We start from the raw sequence: 16,423 nt of genomic DNA, 5'->3' as shown, positions 1-16,423 counted from the left end.
TAAGAACTATTATCTTCTACACAGTTGTGCAGAATAAATATTGCCTGTACCATTAACGGTGTGACCCTCGGCTCGGATGTAATGTTTACCTAGCTGCATGCTTGTAAACGATACAAAGAGAACTGCTCGACCGAGTATCGAGTAGGTCAGATGTGGAGAGTTGGGAGGCCAGGGTGACACCTTAGGTTTAATGTGAAGGTTTAAAGTTTAATGTTTAACTTGATGTGGTGGTAAGGTCTGCGACAATGCTCAGGAAGGTGCCTGCTCGGGTCCGAGCGATGCACTCAGGTGGATATACCAGGAACGACTACTTGGCCGTCAGGTATCCAGCTCTCCGTCTGCATGTCATCAACAGAGTATTATCAAGGCTTCAAAATAACATCCACATGGATGTTATAAACCCAAGGTTTCCCAGCAGCACACTGGATTGTTACAAGCTTACAAATGTTTTCTTAATTTGTCAGTGGTTTCATTATTGCTCGTATCGACATAGCTTTGGATTAATTGTTTGGACCAACTGCAATCCCCATTTTAAAGCAACTGTATTCGGTTGATTCAGTCATCTTTTCAGTCATCTCTATTACAGAAATGTTGCACATTTCATCAACTTCAGGTAGATTTAATTTTGCTACAAAATCCAGCCTCCCTTCTGCTTCCAGGCCTTTAACACCTTCTCATGTCCAGCTGTGAAAACGACTTCCTTTCAGCTCCTGCAGGCTTTTTTTCCTTAAACTCTCCGTGTGTGCGTGTGCGTGCGCGTGTGTACATGCGCGTGTGTGCATGACAACAGCCCTCAGATCACGCACACAGGCAGGCTCTTGTAAACATCCTGCCCCTGCAGACCCCTCGCTGTACTTGATGTTCTGACTTTGTGACTTCACCGAGGCCTCGTTAAATGCAAGTCAGCTGCACCCAACTATTGTCAAAGGATGGTGTGGAGACATAATTTCACACAAACAGGCGTGCAATCCGAGCCGGCCAAGAGCAGCTTTAGAAGAACACGAGGAACAAAAAGCACACGAGCGAGATTCGCTGGCTTGGCTTGAAAAATGATTTTGTGGGAAGAACTAAAAACAAAGGGTGTGGGCGGCTTGTACAAGTACAACGTCTGACACAGTGACTTTGTATGAATAATAGAAAGTGCAACACAAATGTAGGTTTGAAGAAGAGCTCAGTGTGTTGCTTTTCCTTCGGTTGCTCCTTTGAAAGCTCCATGAATGTTTAATGTTGGGTGGGGACAGTGAGGAGAGAGGTGACAGACTGAGGATTTTTATAGGTCAGTGTGCCACTTTACAGCAGCCTTCAGTATAAAACATGTTTTGCTTAAGAGCCGTATCAGATGATAAATGTGAGCCAGAAAGTTGAATCCTCTAAATAACCCACCAGCTTACAACCTGCTGGTGCTTCTTCCTTATTTCCTCCACATCAGCGTGTGTGTGTGTGTGTGTGTGTGTGTGTGTACAGACATGCAGTGACCTAAATCATTGTAAGTTATGGCAATGAATTATTTAAGTGGCTTTTAAGGGGAATTCTTCTTCTCTGGAAAACTGACCTCTTTACCTTAGACTCACTTCCCCATTAGGTGTTTTTTTTTTCTGTTTTTTTAGCTACAGGTTGTATTTTTACACCCTGCTACAGACTTCTGTAGATGGAAAACTCGCGAGTTTTACTTGAACAGAAGTGTGTGTGTTTCTCCTGTGAAGCAGAGATCCTCTTTGTGAACCATAATCCTTTTTGAATCGCTGTTTAGAAAAGAGCACACACCTACGACTCATAAGGAAATCCCCCTTATATCTGCTCGCTGATATTAAATCCCTTTCTGTTTCCGTTGCCCTGCAGATTGTCATCCCTTTCTTCAGCCTGCTCATAAAAGACATCTACTTCCTCAACGAGGGATGTGCCAACAGGCTGCAGAACGGCCACATCAACTTTGAGGTAAACTGAATTTGATATTTCCCAACGGGAGATTCCCCTCATGTGACTTTCAGTGTCAGACAGCGTCGCGATATTTACTACACATGGAAACACATTTTGGGCTGTTTACTACCACTTCTCTAAAGACTGCTGGGAAATGCAGAAGTAAGGCTTGAGTGTGCAAATATCAGCTGTGTTTCCATGATGACCAGTGACCAAACACCATTTCCACTCGTGGTTGGTCACAGCTACCCCGAATCAGACTATTTTAAGGACTGATTCTATCCTTGGAAATAGACTGCTGCTGAATCACGTCTATATCCTGCCCTGTTATGAAATAAATAAGTGTATTTGAACACATTAACACTTCTTAACAGCTGACGAGTACCGCAGTGTGGCGCTACCCCTAACCTCATTCAAAGGCAGTCTTTTCATTTGAAACATGTCGATTCCTTCTGAATAACCAACCTGTGTCGTTACTGTGTTTCAGAAATTCTGGGAGCTCGCCAAACAAGTGAGTGAGTTCATGACCTGGAAGAAAGTGGAGTGTCCGTTTGAGAAAGATCGCAAGATCCTTCAGTACCTGCTGACCGCTCCGGTATTCACCGAAGACGGTGAGTTCATTGAACGTTAAAGGTTATGTTAAATAAAAAAGGAAACCAATGTGTCCATGTTAAATATGAAGCTACAGACATTAATCGAGGCTTGGCTTGACACTTTATCTATACAAGTGAAAAATTGTGCTTTTCCTCCCCTGTGTAGCTGTGTAGTAACTTTTTTGGGGGGCACGTACCATTTGATTTCAAGTCTGTAAACATGGAAATAAATGGACAAAGCCATACATGTCAATACATTTACACGAGCTCAGAAAACACCTCTAATTATACTAAGATAGTCGTAGATTTAAAACAAAGGAAGCAAACCTTGTTACTTTAAATCCCTAAAAGGGAGAATTGTTACTTTGTGTCAGTAATGATAAAGCGTTGGTGTGTAATGAAACAGAAGAAACCAAAATGATGTACACTGTGCCCTCCGCCTCTTTGTCCTTAATCATAATAATCTAGCAGTGCAGAGACTAATCCTCAGATCCTCACACACCTCGTTATCACCTCTCGTGCTCCAGCGGCACCGATAGTCTCAGTCTCCTGTAATCCACTTCAAAGTCTTGTCACCGGCTCGGGCTCCTATCGCAGCGTTATCAGAGACTGACAGGGAGTAAAATCCCCCCGACTCTGAAACGCACTGTCTGAACTGACCAATCAGCTTTGAGTATCAACAGCATTTACTACAGAAAATAGTAGAGTGAGGGGAAAATGGGCAAGGTGGCATATAAGTGTCACAGCTTTGAATGATCTCGCTCCGTTTCTCATTGCAGCTCTGTATCTGGCATCATACGAGAGCGAAGGTCCTGAGAACAACATGGAGAAGGACAGATGGAAGTCTCTGAGGTGTGTATGAACCCCTCCCCGTTCACTCTGCATGCACACACACACTCACCCTCGGGGGCTTCGAGTCTTTCAATCACGGCTGTCACCCCACATCCTCTACCCGGTCTCCCCGCTGACCAGGCACACCCAGAGGGATGTAGGTCACACTGTGAGGCTGACCCCTCACGCTACTCAATAAATGCATTAAACACACACAGAGGCTGTCATCGGTCTTCCAGGCCACGCCGTCGCTTGCACACGCGCGTGTAAAGACATCAGTCATTTTCACACAATTACATCTTATGTGCACAATAACGCCATACCCTCCTGTCACACAGTACTGTGTGTGTGTGTGTGTGTGAGAAGATGGATGAGAGAAAAATGTCTTTGTTCAGGTGGCTCTAAGCCCCAGAGAGCTGACGGAGGGATATTTCCTCTCGCTTCAGCATCACACGCTGAAGTTAAATTGACACGAACTGAGTCAGGGATGCGTCGCTTCTCCGCTGAGAACTGTTAAGATCAGATTCATTTATGTAGCCGTGAAAAATTTGTGGATTTTAAGTTTTCGGTTATTAAACTACAAGAAATTGCTGTAAAAACAACAGATGGCTGAGAAAACACTCTGCCCTTTCTTTGGACTCGCATTAATGTTGCAGCTCTCACTAGAGGTTCACACTAAGAACAGGATAATCCTTATTCTGTTAGCAGATGAACTCATGAATTCCTCTTTGAGCCTTTAATGAAGTACAGCAGCGATTGGTCCAGCTCCAAAAGCCATTTTTTAAAAACATTTGGGGTGTTTTTAGCCTTTAGTATAACTTATTTAAGTTACATTGTGAGGTAGAGGTGGGTAGGTGGCACAATATGAAAGGAAGCAAAATTTAACGTGGGAAATGGTAACTGACATTAATAAATAATTTGTTTGGGTGAACTAAAGAAAAAAGTAGTCGTTAGGTTGTAGTTCAGCCTTAAACTCGCTAGCAGACATCCCCACTCGCAGCAACGTTGGCCTTATTTCTGCTCCCAAGTGTCCAAAGAAAGGCAGCTTTGAAACTTCTGCCATATGAAGGACAATGCCAGTGCAGCTTCTCCACCCTGCTCTCACACAGACCTGATTACAAGTTTTCGTTTTAAAATGTGGATGCAAGAAAGGAAAAATGGATGTAAAACTACACCAAGTATGTATGAACAGTGACCACATGACTCAGAGCGTGACAGCCATGCTTCAGATCGCCAAACTGACCCCACACATGCGCAGCCACCCACATGCAGACAGACGTATGAATCAGATCTTCTGGCAGGGGTCAAAGGTGAGAGCAGGTTTTTGGATCGGCAGCCTTGCGAGTGTTGGGTTAAGCCCAGCCGGGGTGAATCCACTTAGCTGTGTGTGTGTGTGTGTGGGCGCGTGTGTGGTCACGTTTCCTGAGCGCCTGCCAACCCTGTTTGTCCCCTGAGCTTTGCCTCCACTGCGACACGATCTGTCACTTTATTCCGGCCGAGCTGCGTCAGCAGAACGTGCTGCCGTGCCCAGCGCTGCCCGTCGCCCCCTACATCCACACACGTTACACCTGGAAATCCACTAAAGGCAGACTGTTGCTGTGGCGGTCGCTGTGCTGGACTTTAGGACTGTAAAATTCCAGCAGATTTGCTGAAATCTGTCGTATTAAAAGCATCCATCCTGCAGGGAAAAGGGAAACATTCATGGAAGTCGTCCAAGATATTTTGCAGTTGGTACACTGTAAAAAATTGCAGAAATCAAGGATCCTTAATGTTTCAGGTTCTTAAGGATGAATTGCACAGTCATGGTTCACATTCCTCAGCCATTTTTGCAAGAGGCTGAGCACTGCAATCATTAAACATCGCTGTGATGAAAGTCTGCAGATTCTAACGGTGCTGTCTTTCTTTGCCCCACAGATCCACTCTGCTAAGCAGGGTCTAAACCTCTGAAGAAACCAGAATAACGTCGAACCCAACAAGTGAGCCCGCGTGCCCCGTCAGCATCGCTGTTGTCCAAGCAAAGTATCCCCGTGTTGGAAGGGAAACGACAATCTCTGCTTCAGCTGGCGAGGACATTTGGTGTCCCGGCCCAGCTCTGCTTTTCCTTACCCTCTTGCTCTTTGTGCTGTACATTTCAGGACAGCTGTTTTTCATCTCTTTGTATGACTTTATAGTCTTTGTTTTATAAAGAAACAATACAAACCCTCACAGTTTAAAAAAAAAAAGAAAGAAAAAAAGGGTACCTGTGAGTGTTAACAAAGTTGGGGCTGTTGTTTCCCCGCCTCTTTTATTTTTCTCCCCACTAAAGCTACAAAGTTAGCTGCTGGTTGGCTAACGCAACAGAAACGCTACTCTGGGTTCCACAAGCCAGCGTTCTCCGTACAGAGAACCCAAACCTTAACCTATAACACTGTTTACCATTAAGCTAGCCATTATTTTACTGTATCAGATCCAAGTATCTTTCACTTCATGTTTCTGAAGCTTTTGTTGTGACGTAAGGAAAACAAGAAGGCACTGGCTGCGTTTGAGAAAAGATGTAAAAGTCGTTTTTCTTGTTTGTGTTGTGTAAAATTGAGATTTTCTGAAGCAGGAAGTAACATTTCATTTGTCATTTGTCTTGACATGATTAGGTTTCCAGTATGCTTCAAAGGAACTGCAGCATCAGTAAGCTTCAGGAGTTTTGGATGCTTTGAAATTTGCCTTTGAAGCGTACAGAGGCCTTTAGCAGTGAGCTAAAATGGGGTGGGGGGGGGTGTTCATGTCTGTTTCTTATTGTTCCCAGTTATCTGTGCTGAAATGCTCCTCTAGACTCTCATTCATACTTTCCTTTTGTTCCTGCGCCACCTTGCTCTCGTAGAAAAAAATGTGTCGGTGCTGCCCCCTGGTGGTCCAGTCAGAAAATAGCTGAATAATGTGAACTGAGGCTTTCTGGTTAAATTATGTCCATTTTGTTTTTATTTTTCATAATAAAGTACATTTCCTCTATGTTTTATTTATACATTTGCGTTATCTCCTCATTCCAATATTTACGCTTATTTTATTGTTATTTAATTTTGTACTAGGTACATAACGTGCATAAGTAGTCCTGACTTTAATATTTTTATATAAGTTTGTATTAGACACTTATTTTACAAGGTACTAGCTCAGCGTATGAAGTTGAATATTTTTGACTGATGTCCGCTTTGCCTTGACTGCTTCTCCCTCAACGCACAGTGCTGTTGTAGTTTATTGTGTACATACTGTATGTTCCTTTTTCTCTCCCCGTGCTCATCGTTTGTATTTGGACTGTTACAATGGAATAGAGGAATGTTTATGAATGAATTAGTTGTGTTTAAAAAGAGAAAAGTTAATAAAAGGCTTAAATTTATCAGTGACTTCTGTGGGTTTGTTTTGTTTCTGGAAAATGCATTCATGACCACAGACTGTATTGAAAAGATGGACATAGCCAAGCTCACATTCTGATGTTCTGAACCATCTTGTGCACAATCTGATGGTTAGTGACAAGGTAACCAAAGCCCAAAGCAAACACTGCTTTATTGTCTATTTAACTTTAAATTGGATGATCATTTCCAAATTAAACCCCATATTGTGCTTAATCATAACTGAAACTATCACTTGAGGCCATAAAAGTTTAAAAAAAAAAAAGAAAGAAGAAAACTAAGAGGATCATTTTCTTATGTACGTCTATACAATCTGATCTTTTTGCCACCTGCTGGCCACCAGAAATGATGCAGGTTTAAGTCACTTCCACTTTGGCCTCACTTGTACACGTCCAGCACATTGTGATTTTGGAAGAGTTTGAACAGCAATGAGACAGCACAGCTTGCAGGTTCACTTACTCACTTTGGAGTTTCTTTCTCAGGTGGCCGAGGCCTCACCGGGTACCCTAATAAGTAAAATGTTGGTCTTGTCACTATTCTCACTCTGAAAACTCAGTATTAAGAGCATTGCGTTTCTTCAAATAAAATCACGTTTCTTTTTGTATGCATCATTTCATAATACAGATTATTTTAAAAAGCATTTTTTTAAAAGATATTTACCAATTACTTTTCACAGCGTAATGGGGGTAATGTTAGGTGTAATAATGAGTGCTATAAAACGAAGGCTAAAGTTCAGAGTTGTGATTTTTTTCACTTTAGCATCGTTGGTAGTCACATAAGAGTCAGCAGTCAGGATGAGCACAGGAGGCAGCACTGCTTTAATATTTATCATCATGAAAAGTTCTGTTCCTTGAGGTATGGTGCTGCTCTTGTGCCACCTTCATATTATTATTATTTTTAAATGATCAATTTTGGTGGCATCTCCAAATGCACTTTGAGAACTGGTTACTACATAGGGTTACTATCAGAAGTTCAGATCAGTTCTGGGGGGGGTCATGGTGGACAGACACTTTGGGATTCAGCTTCTACTAACGGGTGAATTTCATGCTCTTCCAGCGGTCAGTAAGAGAGTTTCACCTTCAGGCCCTGCAGTTATGTGGTGCAATGTGGTAAATAATAAACTGAACTAAAATAAATGTTGGTGCCATATTTTTGGTACCAGGATGACTCCAGTTTGGTGGAAAACTGTCGAATCTCTCGCCTGAGACGACATGAATTTGTTTCGAAGCAGATTCGTCACCTTAGGGAATGAACAGGTGTATAACTGAAGACTACATTTCTACTTATGCTTGTTGGCTTCTTCTTCGTTATTTTTGCAGAATCTCAAACCAACTGTTCCCGGGAAGGTGACAGTAAACGTTCACATTAAACTCAAACCAGCACCTCGTGTTTTTTCCCCCTGCACATCTAATCTACGCGTAATGTAACGCACATTTACACGCACATATATTTAAGACGCATATTATCGCTCTCCTTTGAAACGTCTTTACAAAATTATAAAACAATCAAATATTGCACAAATTATTATAACCTAGTAATATTCAAGGGACTGAGTTAAGAAACAAAAAAGCTAATGTGCTTGTGATTTCTGCTCTTTACTTTGGAATTTGTGCAAGGAGACAGAAAATAGGAATGCATATTTGGCTCCATCTAGTGTCCAAATTAAGGAAGTACAACTGACAATGAAAGGTACTTTGTGCGCTTAAAAAAAAAAAAAAAAAATCCCTGGATGACATACTCGGCATTTTTTTTTTTACTCAGATTCCTCCCCCCCCCCTTATCTCGTTTTACTATTAACAGAAAACGAGCCAATATTAAAATCCATTCACTATGATGTTTAAAATGAACAAAGTGCCCTAAAGTGTAGTTCAAATGGCATTTTAGATCACAGTGTAGCCAACAGTATCCCATCATTCAGTGATGCAGACAGATTCAGACAGTGCAACATACAGAAGTTGTTTTTTTATTAGTGCCTAAAAGCATCACGTTAGATGTGATCAAAGTAGAGCTAAAACACACCATGCTGCATCAAAAACTATTAAACCACAGCGCTTATTATCACTATGATGACATTACACTGTGCTGTGCTACACATGACAAAAGAAAAAGAAAACTAAAGAGAAAATTTCCAGTCTTGACCGGATGTAATGAGTAACAAGAAGATTTTTTTTCTCCAAATAATCCAACACTTTGCTATGGAGTTTAAAAATATGGGGTTGTTGCCTTTTACGTTTAGACTATACTTATGTTATTATGTTTCACGTGACACGACTAATACTACAGAGGAACATTTTAAATTTAGCCCCATGTAATTAATGAACACGAGTTATTAGATAATAAAGCTGTATAAACAGTTATTAACAGTAATAATGTGAATCAAGTTAAACTTAAATACTCACTTTGCTGTCGTTCAAATGTACTAAGCTTTATGTTTTTGTTTGGTTGTTGGTTTCATGTGGTTAACATTAACACACACCTGATTATTAATCGCTGGCTCTCTTCCACAGCATGTCTTTATCCTGTCTTCCTTCTCTCACCCCAAACAGTCCCAGCAGATGGCCCCGCCCCTCCTTGAGCCCGACCCCGCTGGAGGTTTCTTCCTGTTAAAAGGGAGTTTTTCCTTCCCACTGTCACCAAAGTGCTGCTCACAGGGGGTCATATGATTGTTGGGTTTTTCTCTGTATGTATTATTGTAGGGTCTACCTTACAATATAAAGCGCCTTGAGGGAACTGTTGTTTTGATTTGGCGCTGTATAAATAAAATTGAATCAAATTGCGTTATTACGCATTTATAAGCAAATAACACTTTTTGTAGCTACCAGACCAAAAGTGAGAACATCACCTCTTTTAATAATTAACTATAATAATTTTTGCTGGAGTCTCAAGTGAGAACTATGCCTTATTAATGTATGAACCTTTTCATATAGGAATATTAACCTAACAGTTACTTATTGACAGTTTAATTCAATGTTATTTATACGGTACCTTAACATATATGGATTTATATTGTAAGGTAATGACCCTAACAGTTAATTATATTGTTGCAGTTTGAGTAAATGGTGTTTACTGCAAGTCTGTGACTTTAATATTCAATAGAATATAAAAACCATTATGATGTTATGACCAAAACCAGTTTGCACTTTGTGAAAGAGATATCAACTAAAGTTGAATCAAGACCGAGCTGTACTTCCATTTGATGCAAATTTGCTCCACTAGATGGTGCAATGTCCCCTACAATCTTTATTTAACGAGGCAATAAGAACACATGCGTATTTGTAATCGCACCCCAGGAAAATCAATGATTCTTTAGGAAATGGGGTTGTTAAAAAAAATAAAGTTAAGATCAGCAGTGCACATGTGAACCCATTTGAGCTGACCCTGGTAAAGTGTTTTTTACATTCTTCATTGTGTAATTACAAAGATAGTATTAGTATTTTGTACTTTTAACCTCCTGTGAGATTATGAAACACTGTAAACAACAACAGGAAACTCATAACTACAGCTGGTGAGGATGACCCAAACACCACACATTCCTGCTGTGAGGCCACAGGCTTTAAAAGCAGAGTCCCAATACTGCCGAAATATTCAATAATAACACAAAGTGAGGATGAGTCCTGCCAGAGTGCCCTCAAGCAAGTTGTTAAAGCCCTACTCCAGCACAGGGAGGAGGTGTATACCAGCTAAACGCCTTTATTGTGAAGCTGTTTGCTCATTCAGAATACGTCCTCAGATCATCAGCCGGCCTCTGAGATTCCTCTCAGGTTCAGGTTGGGAGTCAGTGACCTGGATTATTATTTTGCTGTGACCCGACTGCTGCAGATGAATCAGCTTTGGCCACCTGCCATTATTGTTCTGTGCCTGTCAATGGAATCTGCTGCAGGCGAGGCTGCTTCATGCACAAACACACTAGGAAAACCAATTAATCATTTGCTGGTGTGAAGGACTGCAGCTTCAAGTCTAGACTTTAAGCTAGACAGACAACACGGCCGCACAGAGACCAAGACAAGAACATGAGCCTGTACTTACACTCATCACCTGATTAATCCATTCAAATGATTTTTGTTGTATTTCTTTAAGGCTGTGCTATTGAAAATTGTAATAACAGCATTGAAAACAGTAACAATTCCAAAATCTGTTCTCTTCAATATTTCCCCCTAAAGCTTGTGGGAAAGTGGGGCAGCCGAGAGACAAATATTTTCCTTCCTTGTAGCTGCTGTGGACCATATATCAGACCTCCACCACAGGTGGTCAGAAAAATGACTAAATCATAATATAGCTGGTGTATATCACTGTATCAGGTGCTGTTTTTGCCTCTTGCACCACTGCCCACAAGTGGACAAAAATACTTAACGCATCTTTAAAGTGAGCCAGTGCAGACATTGCTTACAAATATGTGAAGTGCTAAAGCCAGGGGCGCCTCCAGAATTTTACATAGGGGTGGCATATGGGGGCCAACAGGTATAAAACAGGTATATTAAAATTATTACCAACATAGGACAGTATTGCTAGGGGGGGCCACTGGTGGGGGGCAGCAAATTTTGGGGCTTGGTCAGTGCCCCCCATGCCCCCTCCTTGGTGGCGCCCGTGACTAAAGCAGAGCTTAATCGTAACACAATAAGATGATTTATCTAACCAGTATCTAATCTGGTAACATCAGTTAAAGAGGCAAATATCAGGCAGCATAACCATCATAGCGAAGCAGGAAAAGCATTGAGTGTATTGATTCGAGTGATCGTAGAAGCACGCTCTGTGATACAAAACACAAAAACATGATTCATACTTAAATGAAGAAGCTGATGACAACTCAGACATGTTTCTTTCCACTACAACAAGCCACACGTTTCACTGTGTGCAGATTTCTGTTCTCTGCCCAGAGTCCGAGCTGACCAGGCTGTACGTCTGCTTCTTCTACCTGAAACCAGGCATCTAAACATGTGGATGTATGTTTTAGAAAAAGTACAGCGTTTTAATGTCGACATGACAGTAATGTAACTGTTCCATTTCCTTCATCGAGTCAGTGCTTTCATTTTCTGTTTGTTTGTAATCTTAATCTTAAAACCGGGAGCAAACTGGAGGAAATGACAAAGATTATTGGCGCCTCTCTCAGAGACGTTCAGCGTCTGTATGAAATGAGTCACTTCTCAGGAGCACTGAGCATCCTTTTGGACCCTCCGCATCCTTTACTTGTTGAATTCCAGATGCTTCCATCAGGGTGAATCTTTTGGCATCTGTTCAATCTACTGTCATCTTTTCAAAATAAATTTGGAACATTTCATGGTTCATGGTGACAACGAAGTACACATATAAATAATGTGTTGAAATGAAGGTTGGTTGACTCTCAGGGCTACACATAGTGCATGTAGTGTTTTCACTTCTTCACCAAACTCTTTTTGATTGGCCTTCTGTAATTTTAAGGAATTTACAATTTAATGAATCAATTTATTTAATCACTTTAATTAAAGCTTTCTGAGAAATGAAAATTATTACGCTTTAAAGTGGTTGCTTTTTGCCCAGATAAATAACTTAAATGTAAAATTAGATTTATTTTTTTTTAATTGATCGGGGTCAGCGACTCACATCAAGTAATCAATATATTCAGTGTAGAAACGAAAACGTCGCGGTTGACGTCATTCACACCTGACCTGGCAATCACACCCGGTCGCCGCACGCGCGTGCGAGAACGCGCCGCACAGACTGTGATGAAAGCCAGAGAGAGAGAGAGAGACGGAGGGAGGAGAGGATGCGAGCAGGTGGAGCGCCTCTCTGCTGATGCGCGGATCCACGGACACGTTGTTCTTTCATTTAACTCCGAAAAACCTCCGGGCTCTTCTGAAGGCTCTGAAAACTAAGCAGGTGAGTGCGGACAGTTTGTCTGAGACTGCGCACATCAGGCTTCACTCCCAGCAGGAGAATGACTAGGCATTGCAAGTTGCAGGTGCGCGCTCCCCTTGGAAGGTTTAATTAGTTAAACTGGCGAGAATCAACCTTTAATGTGTCAAATCGGTGAAAGACAGCACGGTGCTGCCTCTGCTCTGAGTCTGCACTGTCACACACTGCTTGGTAGTCAGTGTGTGAAAGAGTTGAAGCACCAAAGTAAGGGAATAAACGGGGGTGGTTCCACTCGCAGGTTTTCGAAACAGGATTACAAATGACAGCAGTATGTTTGATTTTCAGAATAAAGTGCAGGAGTGCTGCAGACTGATGTGACACCGTCCCAGCAGGAATGTCATGAATGAAGTCTACTGTATGTGTGAGGGGGCGACAACAAAAACAGGATTGTTCTCCAACATTTCTGCCCCATGTCAGCTCTTCACTCTTTGGAGTCGTTCTGTTGATTTCTGCACTCATGAGCTCCCCGGACAGCATTTCCTCTCACCGTGCTTCTGTCTGAGCACAACCAGAGTGACTCTTCATGTAATGTAATACTTCCTGCCTTCTGAATAATAAATGGACAGGACACACTCATTGACCATTAAATACTGATTTGCCATCTCTCTCTCCTCCCTTCCCGTCTTTCTCGTGTTCTCTGCTCTCACGGCGTCAGCTCTTTTGTTTGAAATCTCACCTCTAGCATCCTCAGACGGACCCTTTTAGTGCCAAATTTCATCGTGCAGTTAGAGGATGCTTTTAAATCATAACAGCAAACTTTGACTCTCTTTTGTCTCTAGGTGCCAATATGGGGAACGGTTCAATGAAATCAAAGCGCTACAAACACACCGATGGCTGTGCGCACAAAGATCACGGCGGTGGGTTCAAAAATTCGACCCTGGATTTCCTGAGGGCCCGGGTGGAGGAGCTGGAGCGAGAGGGCAAGAGGAAGGATGAGGAGCTTTGTGTCAAAGAGCAGCAGATCAAAGGTCTCCAGGAGCAGCTGGCCAAACACACACGAGTGCTGGCCGAGATGAGCGAGGAGCTGCAGAGTAAGTGCATCCAGCTCAACAAACTGCAGGACGTGATGAAGAGCGGAGCATCGGCGGTTCTTGCTTCGAGGCCTCCTTCAGTCAAAGCCAGCAGCAGGGGCAGCCCCAACCTCAGCATTCGCATCAAGGAAACCCTGAACAGAAGGAAAGGCGCCAAAGCCGGGGTATCTGCCGAACCCACATCAAGAACCTACGACTCCAGCAGTCTGCCAAAGTTCTCCTTTGAGAAGGCTCGGGTACCAAAGGATGCAAGGTGAGACGTGTTTGCAGGAAGGTTAAAAACATAAAAAAGGGAGAGGAAAAAATATGCTGGCGAGAGAAGCCAGCTAAAGGTTCATGACACATTCAGGCTCAGTCCATCCTGGTGTAGTGGGTGAGATTTTAAAAATGCAAGCAACGTAAAGAGGTGTGGGTGGCAAGTGAAAGGTGGGCAAAGAAGCAAAGATTTTAGTGCTAATGACGTGCAACAAAAGTCTGTTATAAAAACAACATGATTCAGTCCAAGATTTCACAGCTGCTGCTGAGAAAAAAGAACTGTCTTCATGAGGTTTTCTGTTTTTCACGGGCTCAAAAAGAAGTGACCCACACCATAGAGTCAAAGTCAGAGTGTCGAATTAAAAAATGTCCCGCTGTGTATCGCGCTGCACAGTACACTTTTAGAAATCATTCTTCCTCCAGACTGTTTATGCCTTTCCTTCTGTTTCAACACGATGAAACAGAGACAGGCCCGTAAGGAAACGCTTTCAGCAGTTTGGTGTGGAGGAACCCTCACCACAACCCAATCCAGCACCTTTGGGATGAGCCACAGGCATTTAGCACCCAGCACCAGTATTTAGCCTCATTAGTGGTCACGGGCATAAAACCTGATAGAAATCCTAAAACCAGAAGAGCTGAGGCTGTTACAGCAGCACATTAACGTTGGTTTTGGAGATGTTGAACATATAAAAGTGCATTTATATCTTGCTATGTAGTCCATGCTTACCGTCCAAGATAAATGACAAGGAAGCATGTTCACAACCTGAAATAACACTCAGTGACTATCTCACACCAGCAGGTGCAAACAGGCATAAATGAAAATGATGTAAACTCAGGGCTCCGTCCTTCCTGTCATTTCAAATTGAATTTGTCTTCTTATTTTATTGACCTTTGCTCTAACTTTGTATTACAGTAGGTCCCACCCCAACAAGACGTATATCAAGTTAGTACAGTCAGCTGAACTAAGAATGTTTCAAGGGATCAAGTCTCTAAAAGCAGAAGGACATTTAAAGGGCATGTTAGCTTGACATAATAAAAAAAAAGTAAGCCAATGAGGCAAATCTTCCCTTTCTCTTTCTCTCAAAGAGTAAGATGATGATTTGTAAAAATGTCTCAACTGAATGTTGACACCCAAAACAAGAAGATTAATTTGGCCAATCAGTCATATTTGACCTGTCTGCCCTCTAGTGGCTGGAAGCAGGCAGAGAAATCAGCACAAGCAGGGCCTTTAATATTATTGTAGCTCCCAGGTCTGAAAAGAAAAGTATGGGCTCAAAATATGGTCATAAATATTTTGTACTTGTAAATCAGGATTTGTATGTGTAAAAAGAATTTGTGTGTGTAAAAAAGATTTGTGTGTGTAAAAAAGATTTGTGTGTGTAAAACAGATTTGTGCGTGCGTAAAAAAAGATTTGTGTGTGGACTTAGCCAAAAAAAAAACCCTGCAAGTTACAAGTACGAATTTTGACCCTATTTTTCTTCCTTTCATCTGATTGGTGAATGTCATGTCAATCACAAATGTAACAATCCAATCAGAGAACAGATGGGTTTGGCTGTCGGAGGGGCGCTTTTTTTGAACTGCAGGTCTTTGAAGGGAATAAATGCCCTTTTACATGCCAACCCAGCGTTTTCCTTCATCACCAGGAAGGAAAACAGTCTGTGGTCGTCCGAGTTTGGTGATTTTTGTGTCACAGGTCTACGTGTTTAATACAGGGACTTCCACAGCCTTTTCAACAGCGCTGCGGACCGCAGGGGGGGGGCAGTGTTTTGGAAATGACAGTCTTCATTACAAAGCTTTCTTCGTTATGAATTAGCATACATGTTTTTATTGAACATTTGAAGAACTAGCAAAAAAACCCAGAAACTCTTGTAGAGGACATAAAGTCAGAGATAAAAACGACAAGGAGCAGGTGCATCTAGTACAGGTAGAGCTGCTGCAAAAACCCACAGAGCCCAGCAGCCAGCGTAACAAATTCTGGATCCTTTGCTTTTAGTTAGCAATTAGCATTAGCAGCACATCCTGCGTCTGATGTGAAAGGACTTTTATGCTGCGCACTGTGACTCACAGCAATGGTCCCGGGTCAGCCCTGGCGTTGTGTTAAACTAATCCTAAAGTAATAATGGTATTTCTAACCACTGACATACCACAACTTTATCCTTTCAACAGCTGCTGGAAGTAAGGGGACCTAACTGCTATCGGATATTTATATAGAGATTACCCTTCATGGACCTACAGTTCAAAAAAGCGCCCCTCCGACAGCCAAACCCATCTGTTCTCTGATTGGATTGTTTAATTTGTGATTGACATGACATTGACCAGTCAGCTTAAAGGAAGAAAAATAGGGTCAAAATTCGTACTTGTAACTTGCAGGGTTTTTTTGGCTAAGTCCACGCACAAATCTTTTTTGCACGCACAAATCTTTTTTACAAGTACAAATCTTTTTTACACACGCACAAATTTTATTTTATTTTTTTACACATACAAATCTTTTTTACGCACACACAATTTTTTTTTTACACATACAAATCT

At 41.9% G+C, this 16,423-nt stretch overlaps 2 protein-coding genes across 3 annotated transcripts in view; both read left to right on the top strand.

The window, feature by feature from the left end:
* Window positions 1-6,705, top strand: part of rasgef1ba (RasGEF domain family, member 1Ba) — a 118,125-nt gene extending 111,420 nt beyond the window's left edge. For both annotated transcript variants that reach the window (XM_084946895.1, XM_084946896.1), the window contains 4 exons: window positions 1,840-1,935; window positions 2,405-2,528; window positions 3,290-3,362; window positions 5,256-6,705. In XM_084946895.1, coding sequence (XP_084803021.1) covers window positions 1,840-1,935; window positions 2,405-2,528; window positions 3,290-3,362; window positions 5,256-5,280 — 318 coding nt within the window. In that variant the 3' untranslated portion in view covers window positions 5,281-6,705. The remainder of the gene's footprint in view (window positions 1-1,839; window positions 1,936-2,404; window positions 2,529-3,289; window positions 3,363-5,255) is intronic.
* Window positions 6,706-12,389: 5,684 nt separating this feature from the next.
* Window positions 12,390-16,423, top strand: part of prkg2 (protein kinase cGMP-dependent 2) — a 37,267-nt gene continuing 33,233 nt past the window's right edge. The window contains exons 1-2 of the mRNA XM_084945510.1: window positions 12,390-12,571; window positions 13,387-13,891. Of these exons, the coding sequence (XP_084801636.1) occupies window positions 13,395-13,891 (497 nt within the window). The 5' untranslated portion in view covers window positions 12,390-12,571; window positions 13,387-13,394. The remainder of the gene's footprint in view (window positions 12,572-13,386; window positions 13,892-16,423) is intronic.

This window comes from Perissodus microlepis, chromosome 12, assembly GCF_051167445.1.
Source record: "Perissodus microlepis isolate ML-2025 ecotype Zambia chromosome 12, ASM5116744v1, whole genome shotgun sequence".
Lineage (NCBI taxonomy): Eukaryota > Metazoa > Chordata > Actinopteri > Cichliformes > Cichlidae > Perissodus > Perissodus microlepis.
Note: the sequence above shows the minus strand (reverse complement) of the source record. Positions and strands in the feature narration are given on the sequence as shown.